The sequence below is a fragment of the Antechinus flavipes genome, chromosome 2 (assembly GCF_016432865.1).
Source record: "Antechinus flavipes isolate AdamAnt ecotype Samford, QLD, Australia chromosome 2, AdamAnt_v2, whole genome shotgun sequence".
NCBI lineage: Eukaryota > Metazoa > Chordata > Mammalia > Dasyuromorphia > Dasyuridae > Antechinus > Antechinus flavipes.
The window spans coordinates 38,935,929-38,957,807 of NC_067399.1; the positions used below are offsets into that span (position 1 = coordinate 38,935,929).

At 46.9% G+C, this 21,879-nt stretch overlaps 1 protein-coding gene across 2 annotated transcripts in view; it reads right to left on the reverse strand.

Moving 5' to 3' along the window:
• PSD4 (pleckstrin and Sec7 domain containing 4) overlaps window positions 1-21,879 on the reverse strand; it is a 66,945-nt gene that overhangs the window by 20,541 nt on the left and 24,525 nt on the right. The window contains exons 1-2 of one of the 2 annotated variants that reach the window (XM_051974509.1): window positions 10,803-10,912; window positions 1,882-2,946 (exon numbers count right to left, since the gene is read on the reverse strand). In XM_051974509.1, the coding sequence (XP_051830469.1) occupies window positions 1,882-2,838 (957 nt within the window). In that variant the 5' untranslated portion in view covers window positions 2,839-2,946; window positions 10,803-10,912. Of the gene's footprint in view, window positions 1-1,881; window positions 2,947-10,802; window positions 10,913-21,879 lie in introns of those variants that run through there. The other variant, XM_051974510.1, reaches the window with a different exon arrangement.

Below are 21,879 nucleotides of genomic sequence, written 5' to 3' on the forward strand. Positions count from 1 at the left end.
TTGTTTCTCTCTTCTTTATGAAGGAGGATGATCTTCAGCTGGGGAGGTTAATAGGAAACAGAATAGCTAGCATCTGTCCACGGAGAAAATTACAGTTTGCAAAGTGCTTTGTTTACAACTTGCCATTTTGATCCCCACAACCAGCAAGCAGTTGCTATTATTACCCCATTTTACAGATTTGGAAATGGAGAGATTGGTGAAATGATTTGACTAAAATCATACAGCTAACCAGTGTCTGGGGCAGGATTTGAACTGAGTTCATCCCAACTTCAAATCCAGGTCTCTATTCTGGCCATCCCTGTAGCTGCTGCCTTATCCCAGGTAAACTGGGAAGTGGCAAGAATACACTTCATTGTTCTATCATTCTCAGTCCTGGGATACTACTAGTACTTTATAACCCTGAGCACTTAAAAACAAATTAAACAAAAAACCTTGTAATTATGATTGAACATAAAATGAGTGAACAAAAAAATGATACTCACTAAGATTTATATAACACTTCAAGGTTTGCAAAACACATTTTATATATTCTCATTCAATGTAATAGATCCTCATTTTTTATTTTATCCTCATTTTACAGATAAAGAAACTGAGGCTAAGAGATGATATTTGGAAAATGTAGATAACAAAAAAAAGTCATAAGAATTAGAAAAGATAAATACTGATTTTTTTTTAATTTGGGAAGGGAGAATGGATTCTTCAAAATCTGAATGTAGAGAGACTTATGAGAAGGTTGTTGGGAGGTTAAAATGAAATATTAGGATGGTACACACAGACAAATATGTCTACATACTTTGAATAGCTTATTCATACGGTGCCTTTATAAATGAGAGGTACATTATTACTGGATTTTTTTTCAGACAATTGATGTTGTGTGACTTGTCCAGAGTCATACAGCTAGGAAGCATCTGAGGCTGAATTTGAACTGAAGAGATCTTGACTCCAGGGCTGGTGCTCTATCTACTCCCATCTAGCTGCCCCTATTATAATATTTGTTCTACATGCTTATCATGTATTGGTCTACCTGCCATCTGGGGGAGAGGATGGGGGAAGGAGAGGAAAATTGGAATAAAAGGTTTGGCAATTGTCAAAGCTGAAAAATTACCCATGCATACAACTTGTAAATAAAAAGCTATAATAAAAAAAAAGAAAAATAATAATAAAAAAAATGAAATAAATATAATGATAATAAAAATAATAATATTTATTATAAACCATGGGGACCTTAGGAATGGAAGGTAAGGGCCTCCCCCTTCCTATCTGTATCTCTGGTGTCTGGTCCACACCCCTTAGCTGTAAGTTCTAAGGGATCCAGAGCACACCTTTGTCTTGTCTCTCATCTGCTTCCCAGACCTCTCAATACTCCTCTAATTGGGCACCTGTCTATAGTAGATGGTGTAAGGAGGAAACTAAGAGAAGAGTCTGTGGACTTCCAAAGGGGAGGAAGTCTCTCCCCTCCCTCAAGCACATATTCCAAGTCTCAGAGGGAAGGGATCTTATCAGGGACACTACGGACGGAGCGAAGAATCCAGACTCTCCATCTCCTCCTGTTCCCAACTATTTCCCGAAATACCTTCAGATGGGATGATCCCAATGCTTCTGCTGAAGCATCTGGAAAAGGAAGAAGCTACTCTGGGAAGAAATGTCTAAGACAGTGTAGAGGAAAGAACCTGGAGAATCAGAGGGCCTGAATTCAAAGTTGAACTTTTAAACTCTAAAACTTTAAGCAAATCAGTATATATGGTCTTCTATTGGGAGATTCTAAGGTCCTTTCTGGCTTGATTTCCTTGATGCTGTTCCCTCGATCCCAGCCCACCAGCTTAGCTTGCGTCCTCAGGGACAGACTCAAGACTCTTTCCTGGACAGTGACTTATTCCTTACCGACACGGTCTCCTCTACCATCACAGGACTGGAGACGGAGGCGGGCACACTGGGACAATTCTGTTTCGCCCAGGACTGATAATGCAGTTTGTAGGTGGGCACCGGATACAATGCGTCGGTCTCCCTATCAGGATCAGACACCTCAGCTACTGAATTGGGCTTATTCTCCAGGGCCCAAGAACCACCTCCTTCCTCAAGCAGCGGTCTCTGGGTCCACCGAGGCTCTGGTTCAAGGCTCCCTTGCTCAGTCCTCTCCTCCCCAAGGGGTACTGGGAAGCTCCAAGAATTCTCGTCGGGAGCGCTGGTGACCGAGGTAGGGCTTTCCAGGAAGAGGGGGTTGTCGAAGAACAAGCTCTCCTCCTCTTCCCCCCACTCCACAGGAGAACTGAGGGGCTCGTCCCCTGGAGACGTTCTGTACTCCTCTTCTGGCCCGCCGCTGTCTTCCTCAGAGTCTTCCGCTACGTGCGAAGACCTTGGGCCGGTGCTCTGGTCTTGGGAGTCTCGTCCACTGGGGGAGAAGTTTGGGAGCTCCATGGGGGAAGGGATGCAGCGCCTCAGCTCTTCTCGGAACACATCCGTCTTTTCCAGCTCTTCTTCCAGGTCAAGGACACACATCTGGGCCTGTAGGATGCCCGCCCAGAACATGACCTGGGTGGAATTATTCCCTGAGCGAAGGTGTTCTCTCGGAGAACTGGGGGAGACCTCCCTATCAGGTCTAACGTAGTGTTCTGCAAGAGGTAACACCTGTGGGCTCTTGTTAGCACCCAGGATCCTGGGAGTGTCTTGGGTGGCTGGGTCAAAACCCCAGGTTTGGTCCATGTGAGGTCCAGGACCCTCTGAAGCCTCATATACTCCCCTTGGCGGACCTCCGGGGACTTGCTGAAAATTCTCCCCCGAGTGGGCTCGGTGATATCCCATGGACTCGGGATGACCGGGGAGTCCTTCGCCATCCATCATCCCAGACAATGCAGCGGCAGGCTGAGGCTGTCCTGCCTTCTCTGCCTACAGCCCCATCGTATCCGCCGAGAGTGGGGTGGGTCAGAGAAGTCCCTGGGAGGCGCTACCCTGGAAAGCCAAAGCAAACACCGGTTAGTGAACCCTGAGTGAGATCCAGCATAGCCTCCAGGGAACCAAATTCTGGGGGGCTCAGAAAGAAACAGGACAGTGAGGGGGCCCAAGCAGAGTGTAAGCTTCCCCAGGGCTCTTTTGTCTTTCTTTGTATCCTCAGCCCTTAGCACAACACCTGGCACGTAGAAGGTGCTTAATAAACATTCATCGGCTGGTTTCATAGAATCGGAATCTGAGAATAAGAAGGGACCTCGAAAATGATCAATCCCTACCAGACCTAAAACTCTTAGAAAGCAGCGGTCATCAAAACCATTCGGTTCTGGCTGAGAAATAGAGAGGTGGCTCAGTGGAATGGGTTAGGATCGCAGGACACAATAATCAGTGACCATAGCAATCTAATATTTGGTAACCTCCCAAACTCCAACTCCTGGGAGAAGAACTCAGTTTCACCAAAATTGCTGGGGAAGTTGCCAAATCATCTGTCAGAAACTCAGCATTTAGACGTCCATCTCACACCCCATCCCAAAATAAGGTCTTAATGGGACAAGATTTGGACATAAAAGGTAATTCTAGAACAAATTAGGAGAGCAAGACGTAGTTTACCTAGAAGATCCTTGGAGAAGGGAGGAATTTATGACCAAAGAACTAGAGAACATTACGAAATGCAAAATGGACGACTTTGATTACCTTAAATTAAAAAGGTTTTGCACAAACAAAACCAACACAGACAAGAATAAAAGGGAAGTTTAAAATTTTTGCTAACCAGTGTTTCTTTAAAGGCTTTATTTCTAAAATATTTAAAGAATTATGTCAAATATATAAGAATACAAGTTAGCCCCCAGTTGATAAATGGTTAAAGGATATGAACAATTTTCAGATGATGAAATTAAAGCCACCAAAGTCATATGAAAAACTGCAAATAAAGGCGACTCTGAGGTACCACCTTACACTTCTCAGATTGACTAAGATGACAAGAAAAGATAATGATAAATATTGGAGGGGATGTGGGAAAAGTGGGACACTAATGCATTGTTGGTGGAATTGTGAAATGAAATAACCAATTTGGAGAGCAATATGAAACTATGTCCAAAGAGCTATCAAACTTTGCATGCCCTTTGACCCAGCAGTGCCATTACTGCATCTGTATCCCAAGGAAATCATAAAGGAAGGAACAATACCCATGTGTGCAAAAATGTTTGTAGCAGCTCTTTTTGTGGTGGCGAAGAATTGGAAAATGAGTAGATGCCCATCAATGGGAGAGTGACTGAATAAGTTATGGTGTATGAAAGCAATGGAATATATTGTTGTATAAAAATAATCAACAAGCTGATTTTAGAAAGGCTTGGAAAGATTCACACAAATTGATGCTGAATGAAACAAGCAGAATTAGGAATACACCGTACACAGTAACAAGTGATCCCATTAACAGTTGGGGAAGCAAAGATAAGACAGATATAGTCGGATGGGGGATAAAGTGGGAAGAATCAGGGGCTGTTTCTTCAGGACCCTGGAGGGCTCAGTCGGGCCTCGAGATCCTTGGAGAAGAAGAGATAATGCATTAGGAGGCAGCTATAGCTGGAGTCAGGCAGAAAGTCCCGAGTGTGGGTCCTGCCGCATGTCTACATCAGATTTCACATCTATAGAATGGGGCTAAATAATAGCACTCGCCTCGCAGGATTGCTGTGAGGATAAGGTGAGATAATACATGGAAAAGTGATTTATCAATCCTAGCTCTTTTTCTTCCTTCTTTTTCCCCTCTCTCCATCTTTTTCCTCCTCCTCTTCATCCCCTCCCCCTTCTCCTCCTTTTCCCCTCCTTTTCCTCTTTCTCCTCCCCTTTCTTTCCCCTACTCCTTTTCTTCCCCTCCTCTTCTTTCTTCTCCTCCTTTTCTTCCTTCTTTCCTTCTCCTCTTCCTCTTCCACTCCTCTTCCTCCTCCCTGTCTCCTCCTCTCCTTTTCCTCCTCCTCTTTATCCTCTATTTTCCTCCTCCTTTTCTTCCTCCTCTTTCCTTTTCTTCCTCTTCCACTCCTTCTCCTCCTCTTCTTCCTCTTCCTCCTCCCCTTCCTTCTCCCTCCTTCTTCCTCCTCCTCCTCCTCCTTCTTTCCTCCTCCTGTGTCCAGAGCTGCCTTATTTAGTCGCCTGGGAGAAGGACTCGCCTCCTCCACAGCTGCCCTGTTCCTCAGCAGCACGACGCTCTAAGCAGCCCCCAATGGAGGGACCTCTGGCTTTTTCTATAGGCCACAAGTAAAACAGAGCGGAATTTGGCTCCCCAGTGGAGGCTTGGAGGAGGCACTTCTGGGGGTGGCCACCAGGTGGCAGCCGGGAGTCAGAAATGGCAGCGCTCCAGGCTGGGCCAGGGGTGGCTAATGGCAGGGGAGCTCTGGAGACATCCTAGAGCAGAGCTGGAGAAGACTTTACTCAGCATCTCCCTCACTCTGGCCATTTTACAGCTGAGGAAACTGAGGCTTGAGGAGGTCGCACACGCAGTCAGTGGAAGGGGTGGGATTCTAACCCAGACTCTTTGACTCCGGCCCGAGCTGAGCAAAGTGGAAGGACGCCCCGCTAGGGTCCCCGAGCCCCCGGCTCCGCCGCCAGCTCTATCCCAGTCACCTCCTTGTGGAGCAAAAAAGAATCTGCTTTGGTCCCTGTTCCGAGCAAAGTCAACGTCGAGACCCCTTGGGGAGAAACGCCCCGTCCCTTGTCCTCCTCCCGGATACGCCAGAACATGTGCCCGTGTCCCTCTGCCTTAGGAAGAGAAATTGTTGGATTTAGCATCGGAAATGGGGGCGCCAGATGTGTGACCTCGGGAAGTCATTCAAATTTTCTAAGCCTCACTTTGCCCATCTGTAAAATGGGGATGATCATATTCATTTAGCTTTAGAAAGCTAACTAGAACGGGGCTCTGGAACTGGCCGTCTCATTGTAGATTTAGGGAATGATGAGGTTAAGCCAGAAGGGCTTCTGGCAGAGAACAGAAAGCCAGAGGAAGAGAAGAAAGTTCAGGGCAGAACCCGGGAGAGGACAGACTTTGGGGCAGCATAGGGAGGACGTGCTCGGCTCAGGCGGCCTCATTTAAGAGAAGCGGCCCAAGTTCAATCCTCCTGGCTTAAAGGCTAAGTGGAAAGGCTGACACCTGGAGCAGGTCCCGGATCCAGCTGGCTGCAGGGGATGGCCGGGAAGGGTGTGGGTCGGCTTCCTCACCTAGAGAAGGAGAGGGTGGGACTTCCAGCTCTCAATCGGCTGTTCTAGCCCCTGAGCCAGCCCGAGTCTCAGTTTCCTTATCAGTAAAATGGGCATAATAACACCGCCGCTCAGGGATGTTGATGAAGCTCACCTGGGATGATAAGCTTTGGTAACTCTCAAAGCATCAGGGACATCAGCCACAGGCAGACTGACTCAGTTTGGTCCTGCCTGAGCCATTCAAGGACCACAGATCTTAGATAGACTCTATCTGTATATTAACTTGCTTGAGCCTTAGAACAATCCCCTCAAGTTAGGAGTCTGCCCATTCTGCAGGTGAGCAAGTCCTGCCCTGCGTTCGTTCGCCGGCCCCCGTACGGAGCCCTCTGGTCCCGGATCAGAGCCCTCACTCGGGCCTCTGCCTTTGCCGAGAACCCTCCCCGGCCCTTCGGGCCCCATTCACTCTGTCCTGGAAACTTCCACTTCCTTGGACAAAGAAGCTCCTGATTCGTGCAGGCCCCGCCAAGCTGGTGACTCAGGAGCCCGGGGTGGCCCTTCCATGGCGGCCGGAAAATGAACGGCGGCCCCGAGAGGGAGGGAGGGAGGGGCTCTGAGCCCACAGGCCAGGAGGACGGGCAGCCCCCCTCCCCCCGGGATGGCCAGATTAAGGAAGAAGACAGCGCGAGGTGGTCAGACCTCCGCACTGGGGGGGAGACGTCTCCCCTGAGACACCACATCCTGCCAGGAAGGAAGAAAGGCCGTCATTCATGCAAATGCAGCCATTGAGAGAGAGGGAGAGGGAGAGACAGACAGACAGATAGAGACAGAGACAGAGAGGAAGATAGGGAGAGTGAGAGAGAGAGAGAGAGAGAGAGAGAGAGAGAGAGAGAGAGAGAGAGAGAGAGAGAGACAGATAGAGACAGAGACAGAGAGGAAGATAGGGAGAGAGAGAGAGAGAGAGAGAGAGACAGAGAGACAGAGAGAGAGAGAGAGAGGCAGACAGAGACAGAGACAGAGAGAGAGAGAGAGGCAGAGAGAGAGGCAGAGACAGAGAGACACAGAGAGAGAGACAGAGAGACAGAGACAGAGACAGAGACATAGAGAGACAGAGAGAGACAGAGAAAGAGAGAGACAGAGAAAGAGACAGAGAGACAGAAAGAGAGAGAGGGAGAAAGGGCTTTGAGGTGGAGAGTTCCTTAGGTATGTTTGGAGGGGACTTCTCATCCTTAAAGCCCTGATCACAAAATCTGAGGACCAGAAGCTAAGATCAAGAAGGGAGATGAGAGAGGAGGGAGAGGAGGGAGAGCACCATATTCCTGCCATCCCTGCCAGCTGGCCCAGGGGTCCTCCTGAGGCTGCCGCGCTTTCCGCTCCTTCCCGAGTTTCCCCCAGGCTGTTCCATGGAAAAGCAGACTGAGCAGGACCCCTGAGCCTGAACCAGACTGGACTCAAGTCCAGCTGGACCCGGGAAGAAGCTTCCTGCCTCCCTCTCCTTGTTCTCGCTCGCCCACTGGGAGCTGGCAGCCTTAACCCCACGCCACCGCTCTGTCCTAGGTAATAACAGTGTAATAACAACATTCTGTGGCCCCCCCCACACACATATCCATACACACACACATTCATGAATGATATAACATGTGATATAAATGTGTGTATATACATGTTTCACACATGATGTTAGATATGCACATGCACCTACATATATCATTACACATGAGATACGTGTATATATCACACATGTATTCTGACATATAACATCATAGAAGCATGCCTCTATACAACATGCATCACACATATCATGTTACATGTAAGATGTATGTTATATGTGTTGCGAATATGTTATATATCATGTTGCGTGTGAGGTTTGTGTTAGTGTCATGTATGTTATACGCATTATTGTATCATGCTATATATGAGATGTATGCTAGTGTTGTATATGTGTGTGTCTATATATTATGTTATCATGTCATATATGTTAGGTTATGTGTTGTGTGTGTACGTGTCTATATAGATCACATATATCCTGTTATATGTGAGATATGTGTTGGTGTTATAATGTTATATGTGTATGTGTTTATACAACATATATTACACATAATATACATGAGATATCTTGGTATATGTTCTCTCTCTGTCTCTGTCTCTCTCTCTCTCTGTCTCTCTCTCTCTGTCTCTGTTTCTCTCTCTCTCTCTCTCTCTCTCTCTCTCTCTCTCTGTGTGTGTCTCTCTCTGTCTCTCTCTCTGTCTCTGACTCTCTCTGTCTCTGTCTCTCTCTCTCTCTCTCTGACTCTCTCTCTGTCTCTCTCTCTCTCTCTCTCTGTCTCTGTCTCTCTTTCTCTGTCTCTCTCTCTGTCTCTGTCTCTGTCTCTCTCTCTCTCTTTCTCTGTCTCTCTCTCTCTCTCTGACTCTCTCTCTCTCTGTCTTTCTCTCACACACACACATGTTTAAAGTAACCGAGTGAGGAGCCCTGCTCTATCCTATGCTGATCCCCCGAGTACTTTTCACCCGAGCTATTTACTTATCACGGATCGATGGGTCTCCCTGCTTCAGGCGTCTCTGCCAAAAATCTTCCCAAGGGGCAGGCTGGGGAAGGGGAGGAGAGTGGAACACTGTAGGCCATGAGCCAGGCCAAACATCTGTTATAATCAACAGAATCTCATCCGATGCTCATAACTCTGGGAGGCGGATGCTGTCATTCTCCCCATTTTCCAGATGCGGCGAGTGGAAGCCAAGGGCCTCCCCAGGGTCACACGGTAAATATCTAAGGCTGGATTCGAACTCAGGTTTTTTGAGTTCAGGACCAGTGCTCTATCCATCATGGTCACTGGCTGCCTCTGAGAATCGTGACCTTGGTGGTTTTCTATTGCCCTGGAGACAAGACAATTTCTTTAGCTTGGTTCGTACTGCTCTACAGTTAGGTTCCTTCCGACCTGTCCAGCTTTACCATCCGTTACTTCCCTTCATTCATTCCGCGGCCCGTCTGAGTCTGAGTCGTGTTTCCCCAAACTCGGTGTCCCTTTGCTTGCCCCCTGTGCCTGGGAGGAATCCCCTCCTCAGCTCTGCCTTTCCAACCCCGGTCACGCTTCCATCAATGGCTAAGGTGCCATTTCCCCAGGAAACCCCCCGACTCCTCCAGCTGCGGCCCTGCTCCCCTTCCTCCAATTACCTTCACCGTACTGACATCTGGGAGGCCTTTCCCGACTTCCCTGGCCGCTAGCCCTTCCATTTCTCCATTCTCTATGGATCTCACACGGCCCTATTTTCTCTCTCTGTCTTTCTTGCCTGTTAGATCGACCGTAAGCACCTTGAAGGCAGAAATGTACCCCCAAGGCACCACAAAAGTGGGACTTATTGATCGCCTGATTGGTGCATATAGAAGCTTCCCGCTCTGCCCCTCAATCCCCTCCTCCTTCCCTGTCCCATGCACCTTTATGTGGATGCAGGCTTTGGAAGCCACGTCTCCTTGGACACATCATCAGCCGTTTAGCACAGGGGTTAAATTTTGTTACTGTTGAATAGACCGGGGCTTCTTAAATTTTTTCCGCTCGGGATCCCTTTTCACCTAAGGACTATTTATGCAATCCCTAGTATGGGGTATATAAAATAGGGCTATACAAACCAGACATTTTCTGATAATAAATGATAATTTCCCGACCGCCACATTAGTTACGAGACCCTCGAGGGGTTGTGACCCATATTTTAAGAAGCCCCAAGCTGGGCATGTTGGTGGTTTGAGGAAAGGACACTGGGCGGGTGGGTTTCCCCGATGCAATGATACCGTTTGCTCGTGGCTCACTTCCTGAGCAGCCACGGAGACCAGAGTCTCAAATGCAGACGCGATTGCTCAGGAACCTGCCCTGGGCCTTCCTGGGGGTGGGACCCCTTCTCCGGGTCTCCTGTGTACTCACTCAGGCCCATGGGGCTTGACCCTCCACCTCTGGATTGTTGGGTGTTCTGTTCTTGGCAGTCTGGGCCGATGGGGGGGCTAAGGGAAAGCCCCTGGGCGGGGGACAAGCTTCTGCTTTTGCTTCCCTGACCTTTTCTTTGCCTTCCTGGATTCCTTTGCGGGGCCCCGGAAGATGGGGCGAGGGGAAGCCCTAAGGTTGGTCAGGAGGGAACTTCGGCCTGTTCGGGAGCGGGAGGGTCACGGTGGTGAGGGGGGAGGCGGGCACAGATGCTTGGCTGGAACCAGCACGGGGAGAGCACCGAGAAGGGCCCTCTTGGCGAGAGCTGGTGATGTAGGCCGGAAGGAGTGGGGTGGGGGGGAAAGGTAAGCGGAGTGAGGGCTGGGAGGATGTGGCAGGATACTCTTAGCGCAGGCTTAGTTATCAGGGGTGCACTCATGAAATACCTGCTAGTTGATTGATTGTTTAACCATCCCATAATTAGCCCTTCATCCTCTTCTTGCTGTACTTTCTCACAAGATTATGAATTTAGAAATGGAAGGGACCTAAGAGATCATTAGGTACTGCCCTTTGTTTATGGATGGGTAAACTGAGGCCCCGAGACACAAAGTAATTTGTCCAGGATGACATAGGTAGTAAGTGTCCCAGGCAGGTCCCCCCATTCCAAAGCCAGCAGACTATCCTCCCACCTGTCTCAAGAACATCTCGCCTAGGACTCGCTCCTTCCCAAGCTCCTCTCACTGCTCAAAGGGGAGCCACATCACTCACCCCTCCAGGGCTGGAAGAAGGAATAATTGGCCTGGATCTCCCCAGGGAACAGCTCCGGTTGTGGTCCGTCCTCCCCTGGTGAATGGGGCAGCGCTAGCTAGCTTCCGCCTTCCGCCCTCCACCCCAGTCACCTCCCCCATGGTTCCCCAGGAGCTCCACGCTCACACACTTCCTGCCCACAAAACGTAGCTTTCTCCAAGGCGGCCCCCTCTGCCTCCTCTTCCCCTTTCTCCCTCTTTGCAGCCCCCTGTCCTGCCCAACGGCTGCTCTCCGGGCCCGCAGCAGGCTCAGAGTTGGGTCTGGCCTTGCCTCCCCTGGCTCTCCTAGGGATTGGGGTTGGGGCACCCTCCCTCCCCGGCCCTGTGGCTCTCCATCACCATTATCTCATCTCCGTTCCTCTGTCTCGTGTCTCTGTGGGGACCTCATGTGGTTGATGGAAGGAACTTGGGGGTCCCTATTCTCTGCTTTCCCACAGTTCCAACTTTTTTTACCCAGCATGTGTACGTTTGAAGGATGTCCCTGTGGGATGCTACACTCAGACACGTGGGAGCTCCACACCTCTTACGGGCCTAACAGGGCCTATGTGACATCCCGATTTATCAGAGTTGGGCCCTGAAAGGGGAGAAGTGACTTCCACAGTGTCCCACAGCTAAGTCAGTCCTGGAGCTGGAGTCGAAGTGGAGCCTTCTGACCCCAGCCCTGTCCACAGTAACAATGAAGTGCGAGCTGGGAAATTTACCTTCTTCGCCCTTTGCTCTCGTGCTGGGAGTCCTGATCTTTGTCCTATGTTTAGCTGGGGGAATAAGTGCAACAGCCTATGGGAGGGAGGGGCATTAAGCAATGAGACCCTTAAGCCTTTGGCTTGAGATCAGCCCCCGCGCTGCCCCCAGTCCCTTCTTCCCTGACAAGGAGAGAAAATATTCTTTGAGCCACAATGGGGAGAGAGCTCTAGAACCTAGGTCAGGTTAGACCCCATTGCACAAGGGAAGAGAGAGAGAGGAAGAGAGGGAGGGAGAAAGAAAGGGGGGAAAGAGAGAGAGAGAAAGGGGGGGCAAGGGAGTGGGGACAGGGGTGGGGAGGGAGGGAGGGAGAGAGGTCCTTGTCCTTCACGCAGGCTCCAGAAGCAAGACTGAGCCGACCACACAGCATCTCAGACTATGTCCCTTCCAAGTCTAAATGGATGCGTTTGTGATTCTGTGAGGTATGATTAGGGTGAGGCGATTGGGACTTGGCTTCAGGGCACTGATATCCAGGGGCCAGTGATTTTCTGGCCTATTAGCCCTGTGCCTTTCAGGGGCCGTCTCATGATCCAGACACCTCACTTTCTTGCCTAACCCTTGTCCACTACTCCCAGGGATCCTGTCCTGGTCACCCCCTACTCATAACATCCCCCTTGGCCCCAGGCTTGCCTGACACCTTTCCCCACCCAGCATGGTAAGCAGGGTTCTCTGGGGGCCGGCCTGCTTCACTCCCGGCTGTCAGCCGCCGGCTGGGCCAGATTGCCCGCCATCCATCCCTCCGCCCCTCCCAGATGAATTCCCCCCGGGAGCAAGAGTGAGCCATTGCGTCCCCAGCCTCAGGTTCTCAGTCCCTGGCCTTCCCTTCCTGCGTCAGGGCAGAGTCCAACCCGCCTGCCTCGGTCTGTCCCCGATGCACAGAGTGGACAGGCGGGCAGTCGAAGGGCAAACTCCTTTAGAAGCCTTTTCTCTGGGAGCGCAAGCTTACTTCCTGTTTGCTTGAAGAGGAAGCTGGGTGGTGGCAGGTGGTGGGTAGGGTGGAAGGGGCCTGACCTCCTGAGACAGAGCTGCTCCCCTGGAGGGAGGGATCGGAGCTCCGGACAGGAGGCTCCAACTCAGCCCTGGGGCTCCCGGCCCTTCGCCCTCCCCATCAGATAAGCTTCCAGAGCCCTGGGGAGTAAGGGGAAGCTCGGGGGTCAGCGCCCAGGGGTCCTAGCGTCCTCCTCAGATGTATTATCCAGTAGCTCGGCTCCCCACCCGCAACAGGCTGGCTAAGTGACGAGGCAGGGGCTGTGGCTAACAGGTTCTGGGCTGCCCCGGGCCAACCCGCCTCCAGCTCTGTTTCCTTTGGGCACTTGTCCTTTCTGAGAAGACCTCATCTGTTCATGAAAAGAGACTCACCAGCCTGGTTTTTGCTCATGTGGACCGATTTCTTCCCCTTCATGAAGACCTTAATGTGCAACTGCACAGGCAGGCGGGGAAAGCCCCACCCCTGAACCCCCTCTGCTGGGAGCACAAGCTCCCCTGCTCTCAATTCTGACCTCTGATCCCATGCTGGGTCATCATCTGCGACCCAGGGATGTTCTTCTACTTTTGGGTTCTCTTCTTCCATGTTTTTTCTCTGTCTGTCTGCCTGTCTGTCTATCTCTGCTTGTCTCCTTGCGTGTCCGTCTCTCTGTCTCCATTTATCTGTCTATCTAGCTCTCTGCCTCTCTGTCTCTGTTTCTCTATCTCTGTGTGTCCGTCTCTGCTTCTTTCTGTCTCTGACTGTCTGCATTTGTCTCTTTCTGTTTCTCTGCTTCTGCTTCTTTCTGTCTCTATCCCTGTCTTTGTGTCAGTCTATGTCTGTCTCTGCTGTCTCTCTGCCTCTGACTCTGACTCTGTTTCTCTTTTTGAATCAGTCTTTTCTGTCTCTGTCTGTCTCTGTTTCTGAGTCTCTGTTTGCCTCACCTGTCTCTGTCTCTGTTTATCCCTGTCTCTGTCTTTGTTTCTGTCTCTACCTCTGTTTCTCTCTCTATCTCTGTCTCTCTGTCTCTTTGCCTATCTCTGTTTCTGTCTCTCTGACTAACTCCGTCTCTGTCTTTCTCTTTCTCAGAGATCTCAGCAGCTCTCAGGTGCCCCGTATGTAGAAGACTCCCATAGCTACAGAACTAACTCCCGAATCCCCAACTGACTGTTGGACATTTCTGCCTGGATTTCCCAGAGCCATCTCAAACTCACTATCCTGGAGTCCGGAAGATCTGAGTTAAAATCCAGCTTTTGACTAGCTATGTGACTTTGAGGAAGTCACTTCATCTCTATCTGCCTCAATTTCCACATCTGTAGGGATAATACTAGCACCTACTTCCCAAGGTTATTATGAGCATCAAATAAGAATAATTGTAAAGTGCTTTGCACAGTGCCCAGAACATAAATGTTAGCTATTATTGGTAGCTATTATTAATTCTACTCCTTGACATCTCTCGTATTCCTCCCCTCTTCTTTATTCACATGGACAAAACTCTTGCTTAGACTATTATTCCTTTTCACTTGTACTCTTCAAATAGCTTTCTAATTGCTCTCCTTTCCTCATCTCTCTGCTCTTCAATGCATTCTGAATATAGCTGTCAAAATGATATTCCTAAAGCTCAGGTCTGATAATAATACTTCTCTTCCTTAAGAACTTTCAATGGCTCCCTATTACCTCTAGAAATACAAATGTCAGGGTTTGGCACGCAAAGCCCTTCACCATAGACTCCTTCTCCTACACTCTTATGCTCCAGCCACACCATAAGATTGATGATTTTGTCTACACATCCTTTGAACCTCTACAGCTTGGCACACACCATTCATGATGCTTAGAATGTCCCCCCTCCTCACTTCTACATCTTAGAATTCCTAACTTCCTCAAGGCTCAGCTCAAGTGCCACTTCCTCCAGGAAGCCCCTCCTGATTCCCTGTTGGGAATTGGTCTTCTCCTTGCCTCCCCAGAAATGACTTAGTCTGGGCTGGGTATAGACTTTATATTGCACAGAATCTACGTGCTGTACATGCTGTTTCTTCTCAACAGAAGGTAAGCTTCTTGAGGTCAGGTCTCTATCTTCCCAGTCTCTCACACAGTGCCTGGCATACAGCAGGTGTTTAATGAATGCTTGCTGAACTGAATTGAGAGCTGTGTCCAAATATGAAACGCTTTTTAACCTTGGATTAAATGTTTGCTAAAATGAATTAAATTAAGCTCTGAATTTCTCTGCTTTGCCTGAGGTCACACAGGTAACACGTTCCCAAGCTAGGTTTTAATTCTTGGTATTTTTTTTTAATTGGATTGAATTGGAGAGGGCGCTGAGCTGCTGGGAAAGAGCCCTTTAGAGGCAGGGCAGAGAGAAGGCACACCCCAAGCCTCTCCCTCACCCCACCCATGCCCCTCAGGAAGGGCAGGACATGATTACCCAAGACACTGTCAGAAGCGGGGAGCCCCTGGGCTGGATTCCCAATAGCTGGAAGTAAGGGCACTAACTTAAAAATCTCAAGAGTTTCATCCACATGGGAGTTCTCGGTTTTCTGGGATGTTCCAAGACAAAATAATAATAATAACAATAACAATAGTAATAGCAACAACAGCAACAATGTTATACTATTTATAGAATACTTTAAAATTTGCAAAGTGTTTTATAAATATTATCCTATTCGATCCTCACAACAACCCTGGGAGTTTGACACTATCGTCATTACAGAAGAGGAAACTGAGTCTGAAGGAGTTTAAGTGCTCTTCCCCAAGATCTGAAGCAGAATTTGAACTCAAGTATTCCAGACCTGTGCACTCTATCCATGGTGCTGCCCAGTTTTAGAAAGACATATGCTCTTAGAGAACGTGTTCAAATCCTGACTTTGCCATTTACCACCTCTCTGTCCTTAGGTCAGTTACTCTTTGGGCTTCAGTTTTCTCATCTGATAAATGGAGAAGCTGGGTCTTGGGACCAATTCTAGGCATGTGATCCTATAAGTAGCAGAACCCACATCCTCTGCTTCTAAATCGAGCCCTGGAGAGTTCAAGGTGAAGAGCTTAAAGGAACCTGAGGGGGTGAGGGGGAGATGTGGTGGGAGAGGTTGTGTCCTACCTGCTCCTTTACACAAGGGGAAACTGAGGACCAGAGAGAGAAAAGACCTGCCTGGAGCCACAGGGGACTCAGCTCAGGGCCCCTTTATCTCTTCATCTTCCTTCCTGTCTACCTCACCACAGACACCGAGCTGACAAAACTGGTTCTAAAAATGAAAAGCCCCGTGATCCTGCTGTGGTGGGGAGGTACGTGTGTGTGTGTGTGTGTGTGTGTGTGTGTGTGTGTGTGTGAATATGTCAGAATGAATGTGTGTATATTTGTGTGCATGTAAATAAGTCAGTTGTTTGTGTATATGTGAATATGTGAGAATGAGTGTGTTTTAGTGTGTATGTGAATATTTGATATGAGTACGTTTGAATGTATGTATGTGATTATATAAACACGATTGTGTGTGTTTGAGTGTGTGTGTGTACATGAGAAGGGAGAAGGGTTGTGGATGGGGAGTAAGAAAACAGAACTCTGAGGGTCAGGACTGTTACATGTGCATCTCTCTTTGGGGGAGGGAGGATAAGCAGGCTCCAAGCTCACTCCTCCATTGTTCCCTGTCCTACCTGCACCTTTGTAGTCTCAGGGAGGGAGAGGGTCCTAGAAAGGTTGAGGGCAGATGCTCTGGGCTCTGAAACAAGTCCGTGAAAGAAGGGATAATAATGGGGTTCTCGATTCAGGCCATTCCACAGTCTTTTTATTGATTTTTTTCCTCCCCTGAAACTCTTCCTTTTCCGACAGAATGAAGAAGAGGAAGAAGCTCTAGGATGGAGAAGGAAGGGAAGAGTAGGTGGCTATCTGTCTCATTAGAGGGCACATGGTCATCTGACTAATCTCTCATGGTTTCGGAAGCCAAGCCCTTCTCTTGATCGGCCAACGTTTCCCTGTTGTAGTCCAGATAGAACAACCTTTTGGGGAACAGGGACCTCTTAAATCCACCTCACAAGTGAGCCCATTATGTATCACACAGCGCAATGTCATTGGTCATCTTCTGAAATGAAGGATGAACAGCATCAATAGGCAGTACGGGAGGTGTGATACTTTTAGGGGATCTGGCAAGCATCCCTCACAAACTTCAAGTGGTGCCATGGCCAAGTCATTCATTTCTGTCATTCTTTTCTACGTTGACTCAAGGGCAGCTAGGGAGCACCGTAGTGCACAGAGAACCAGGTCTGGAGTTGGGAAGACTCATCTCCCTGAGTTCAAATCTGACCTCAGACACTTCCTACCTGTGTAACTCTGGGTAAGTCACTTCACTCTGCTTGCCTCAGTTTCCTCATCTGTAAAATGAGCCCTAGTACCACTGCCAACAAAACAAATGGGTCACAAAGAGTGGAACACAGCTGAAAAACAATTCCACAATCACTTTTCCTCAAAGGTCTTAAGTTAAAAGCAGAGTTGTCTCTTATTGTCTTTCTTAAAGACATCATTGCTTGCTCCCTAATCATTTTTAAAAATTTAAATAGAAGAGATATGTCCAAAGCAATCCTAATAGATTTTGGACAGAAAATGCCACCTGCATCCAGAAAAAGAACTAAGGAGGCTGAATGTAAATCAACACGTGCTATGTTCACTTCTTTTTTCTGTTTTTTTTTTAATTAATCTCTCCCATGGTCTTTCCCTTTTGCTTTGATTTTTCTCCCCCAACAAGATTCATAAAGAAATGTATATTAAAAATAAACAAATTTACTAGAAAAAATATACTATGAGTACACAAGAATAACTGTACTGTTGAACTTGGCTGAAATGTAGGTCACTTTGATTGACTAGTTTTTCCTCTTTTTTTGTTATAAGGAACAGCTTTTTGTGAGGGAAGAGAAAGGTAAAATCAAAAGATATCCATAAAAATTTAAATTGAAAAAGTGAAGGAGCAAATATGCCCCTAAGAAGCTTATTGGGAATTCATTTATAAATATTTGAAAAAGGTGAGAACATTGGAAAGGATTCTGAGAAGGGCAGAGAGGGTACCAAGAAGAAGGTGAGTGGGAGGACAAATTTGCCCACTTCCCAATTCTACTTCATTTGTCCTCACAACAATCCTGGGAGATTGGTGCTATCATTATTCCTCATAATCCTTCTCTTCATTTTCAGATCCATGCTCTAAATTCTCTTGCTCTTTTTATCAGACTGGAAAAGAATGGAACAGCTTTGTTCCTTGGTACCCAAGCATCACGGAGGGGAGGGTGTAAGTGGTGACTTGGGCATGATGGGTAAGGGAACTACCAAGGAAGGTATTCCCGGTGCCTGTAAGATAATAGGCATTAAGAAATAGGAATATCTTAGGATTCTAACAATAGCATTCATTTTGGAGAGATAGAGAGCAAAATCTTTGAAACTCTGGGAGAGGAACAGAAGGGAAGGCCTGTTTAATGCCTAGGGGGGAGGAGTTAGCTGTTTGTAGCAGGATTTGTAGGGAAATGCAAGTTTTCCCTGCTCAAACATGTCTCCTTTACCACAGCACGATTACTGTGTCTACTGTTTCCATCACTAGCCACTCCTTAGGGTTAAAAACATTGAAGAACAATGCTGAAGGATACAAATATTTCCTTGAGATACTGATATATTGGTCATTACTGGCCATTAACATCTTATCTTAAATTATTCACATTCAGATACAATGAGATGCATAAACTTGTTTTATAAAAATTTTTGGTAGCTATTTCTGTATAATTGGTTTCCCTTGTAATCTTATTTTATTTTATGCATTTAAAATGATTCTGAAAAGGAAGCCATACGCTTTCCAAGACTAAAATGAAGTTTTCAGGGGAAGGGAAATAAAGTTTAGAGAGAAAAATAAAAGGGGAAAAGATTTCAGAATATAACAAGGATGGGGAGAGGCTACTAGAGAATACAGGTCCAAGTGAAAGTGGAAGACTTAGGCTAGGGGCAGGGCAGGCAGGATATGCCCAAGATGTGCACTGGGGACAACACTGAGCTCCATCTTAATGGGATATTTGTGGAGGATCTGATACTTGAACCCTGAAAACAAATTTCATGATAATCTGCCCATTACCTCATGGACTTTCTAGTGGCTCTTCAGGATTGAGAGTGGGAAAGGCTAGTGAAGGGGGCAGTAGGGAGGACCTATGGAGCCTAGGCTAGAGAGGGAGCTCAGGAGTAGGATATCAGAAAAGCCTGTTTGATGACGTGATCATAGAACCACAGAGTCCCAAAACTTGAAGGGGCCATAGGGACCATTTATTCAACTCTCTCATATTTCAGAGATAAAGCACTTTGTCTAAGGTCATCCTGCTAGTAAATGTGAGAGGCAGAATTCTGACTCCAACTACAGCTTTCTGAGTTCAGAAGGCTTACAAAGAAAGCACTTTCCTCCCATCAGCCCCCATGAGCTAAGCAGTCCAAGAATGGTTATTCTCAGTTTTTTGATGAGGAAACTGCCTGACTCACTGGCGCCAAACAAGAATAGCCTGAGGGTTATGTACCCTTCTTTGGGGAGAAGAAAAATAGGAGGTTCCTTCCACTATGTTCTCCCTACTGTCCCTCAAAGACATTTTGCAATTTCCTTCCTCCACATTTTTGCTCAGATCACTGCCCCCTGCCTAAAAAGACTCTCACTTCTCTTTGCCTGCCCTTTGACGCCAAGATCCAGTTCTTAACCCTCCTGTTCAAGGATTTGGAATCAGAGGCCCAGGTTCTGCTACTTCTCATCGTGGACCTTATTTCACCTTTATGTGTAAAATGGGAAAGTGGGAGTGGATGCCCCCACTTTAAGGTCAGCTCCAAACTCTAAATCCTATGACAGCCCAGTCACAAACCAGACTCCCACCTCTGCAAGGAGTTCTTCCCCATCCCCACCAGCACCTTTCCAACACATCCAAGCAGAACTCACTACCTTTTCCTCCAATTCCTCTCTCCTTCTGAGCTTCTTTATTACTTCTGTGAGGGATACGGGGTGTCCAGGAGGACCAGCACCTCTGCTGTGAGGGCTGCAGAGCCTTTTTCAGATCTCATCCACCTTCGGTGTCCACCTGATTCCCTCAGCTCCCAGCAGAGGTTCCAAGAAACTGTAGCATGAGCAGTGGCTACATCCTAGCATAACTCCTGCAGGCTTCAAACTTTTGGTGGATTAGGGGGTGTCTTCTCCAAGCATTGAAGCCTTCCCTGGTAGAATGGGTAGATGAGAACCATTTGTCCCAATGGCCATGAAGGAGGCTGAAGAAGATACTGTGGGGAGCTTAGAGATTGGTCAGCCATTAAAGACACCAAGATCCCCTGCCTCCTGGGCCATCACCGGTCATCCCAACTTTTGTTCTACCACTGGACTTTGATGACTCAGGAAGAGAAAGTGATGATTTTGTGCAACTCAGACTCATTTAAATCTAATTCATGTGAAAGTCAAGACATCTCCCTGTAACAAATACTCTCTATGTACCAGCCTCCCTGAAATGATCTCATCCTCAATACCCTTGCTCATTTCCACTTCCCAACTTCCTTGACTTCCTTCAAGACTCAGCCCATCCCATCTTTCACAGAAAACCTTCTTATTCCCTCCTTTCCCTCCCCTCAATTATTAGGACTTTCCTTTAGGACTTGTCTCACCTCCCACCAGCCCTGTATATATAATGTATGTACAATTTTCTTTTGCAAGTTGTCTCCTTCCTCCAGGAATATGCTCTCCTTGAAAGCAATGACTATTATCTCCTTTCTTTATATCACCAGTGCTTAACAGAACCTAGCATTCAATAAGTGCTTAATAAATATCTGCTGACATGATGTGTCAGCCCTTTAAGGCTTTCAATGGGCTTTCCTTACATCGATCCAGTTTACTAACTAACAGGATTCCCACAGGTTTGTGGACAAGGAACCTACAAGTCAGGAAAGCTGCAGCTGTTAAGATCTATTTAGATTTCCTATATTCTTATCTCTGCAATATGATCTTTCCTTATAGAATGTAAGCTTCTGAGGGTGGGGAATGTTTCATTTATGAAATTTATAATATATAAAATATAATTCATTTATTTATTAGAAATAATATATTAATAAATATGCTAATATTTAATAAATGTTTCATAAATACTTGGTGGTTAACTGATCCATTTCCACAACTTGATGGGGGCAAAGGCATTGTGGGAAGCTTCTGGTGGCTCAGTGGAGAGAACTCTTGACTTGAAATCAGGAAGAACTGAGTTCAAATCCACTCTCAAATACTTCCTAGCTGTGACCTCTGATTACCTGACAAAGATGATCAGCTGGAGAAGGAAATGGAAAAACGCCCTAGTGTCTTTGCCAAGAAAACATCAAATGGGATCACAAAGGGTTAGATGTGATTAAATGACTAAACTATGACAAACAATAACACGGCACAGTGGAACAAATATTGGGCTTGATGTCATGGATCAGATATTACTGATTATGAGATAGTCTAAGGTTGCTTCAGCTCTCTGGACTTCAGTTTCCTTATCTGTTTAATGAGATGGTTGGATAAGATGATGATCTTGGAGCTCCCTTCCAGTTCTGCCTTTATGAGCCTTCGATTCCTTTCTGGGATCAATAATCTAGGCTGTTAATCCAGGAATCTTCTTCTAAGTTTTATCATGTATAGTTCACACCATCCATCTCTATCATTCTCCAAATCAAAACTGCCACTGTCTACCGATAATATAACCAGGGCTCGGAATGTAGGAAGGTTAGACAGAAAGGCAGGAGGGTTTAACAGTGTAACATTCTTCAGAGCCAGGGACACAGGAGTTCAAATTGCTGCCTCGGTCACTTATTATGTCACTTCTCTGTTTCTTTATCTTAAAAATGGACAGAATAAGAGGATCCATATGAAAGGGTTTGTTTGAAGATCAAATGAGCTGGTAGAGTTAAATGCTTTGTAAATCTTAAAATGCTATATAAACAACATCTATTATTGGTATATTATTTTATATCTTATTATTTTACCATTATTATATTATTGTTTGTTATCATTTTGCCAAATTAGTTTAAAGAAAACATTTATTAATTAATAAACATTTATATTAAGCTCCTATTTTGTGCCAGACACTGCGTTAAACACTAGAAATACAAAGAAACCCAAAACAAAAAACAACAATAAACAATCCTTCATTTAAAAAAGCTCACAGTCTAATGGGGGAGACAAAATGAAAACAACTATGTCCAACCAAGCTATAGATGGCATAAATAAGAGCTAAATAACAGAAGGAAAGCGTCACTGTCATGGGGGATTGAGCTAGCATCATGATAGACCTTCAGGATTGAGAGAAGGTCAAGAACATCAACCTGGAAGCACGG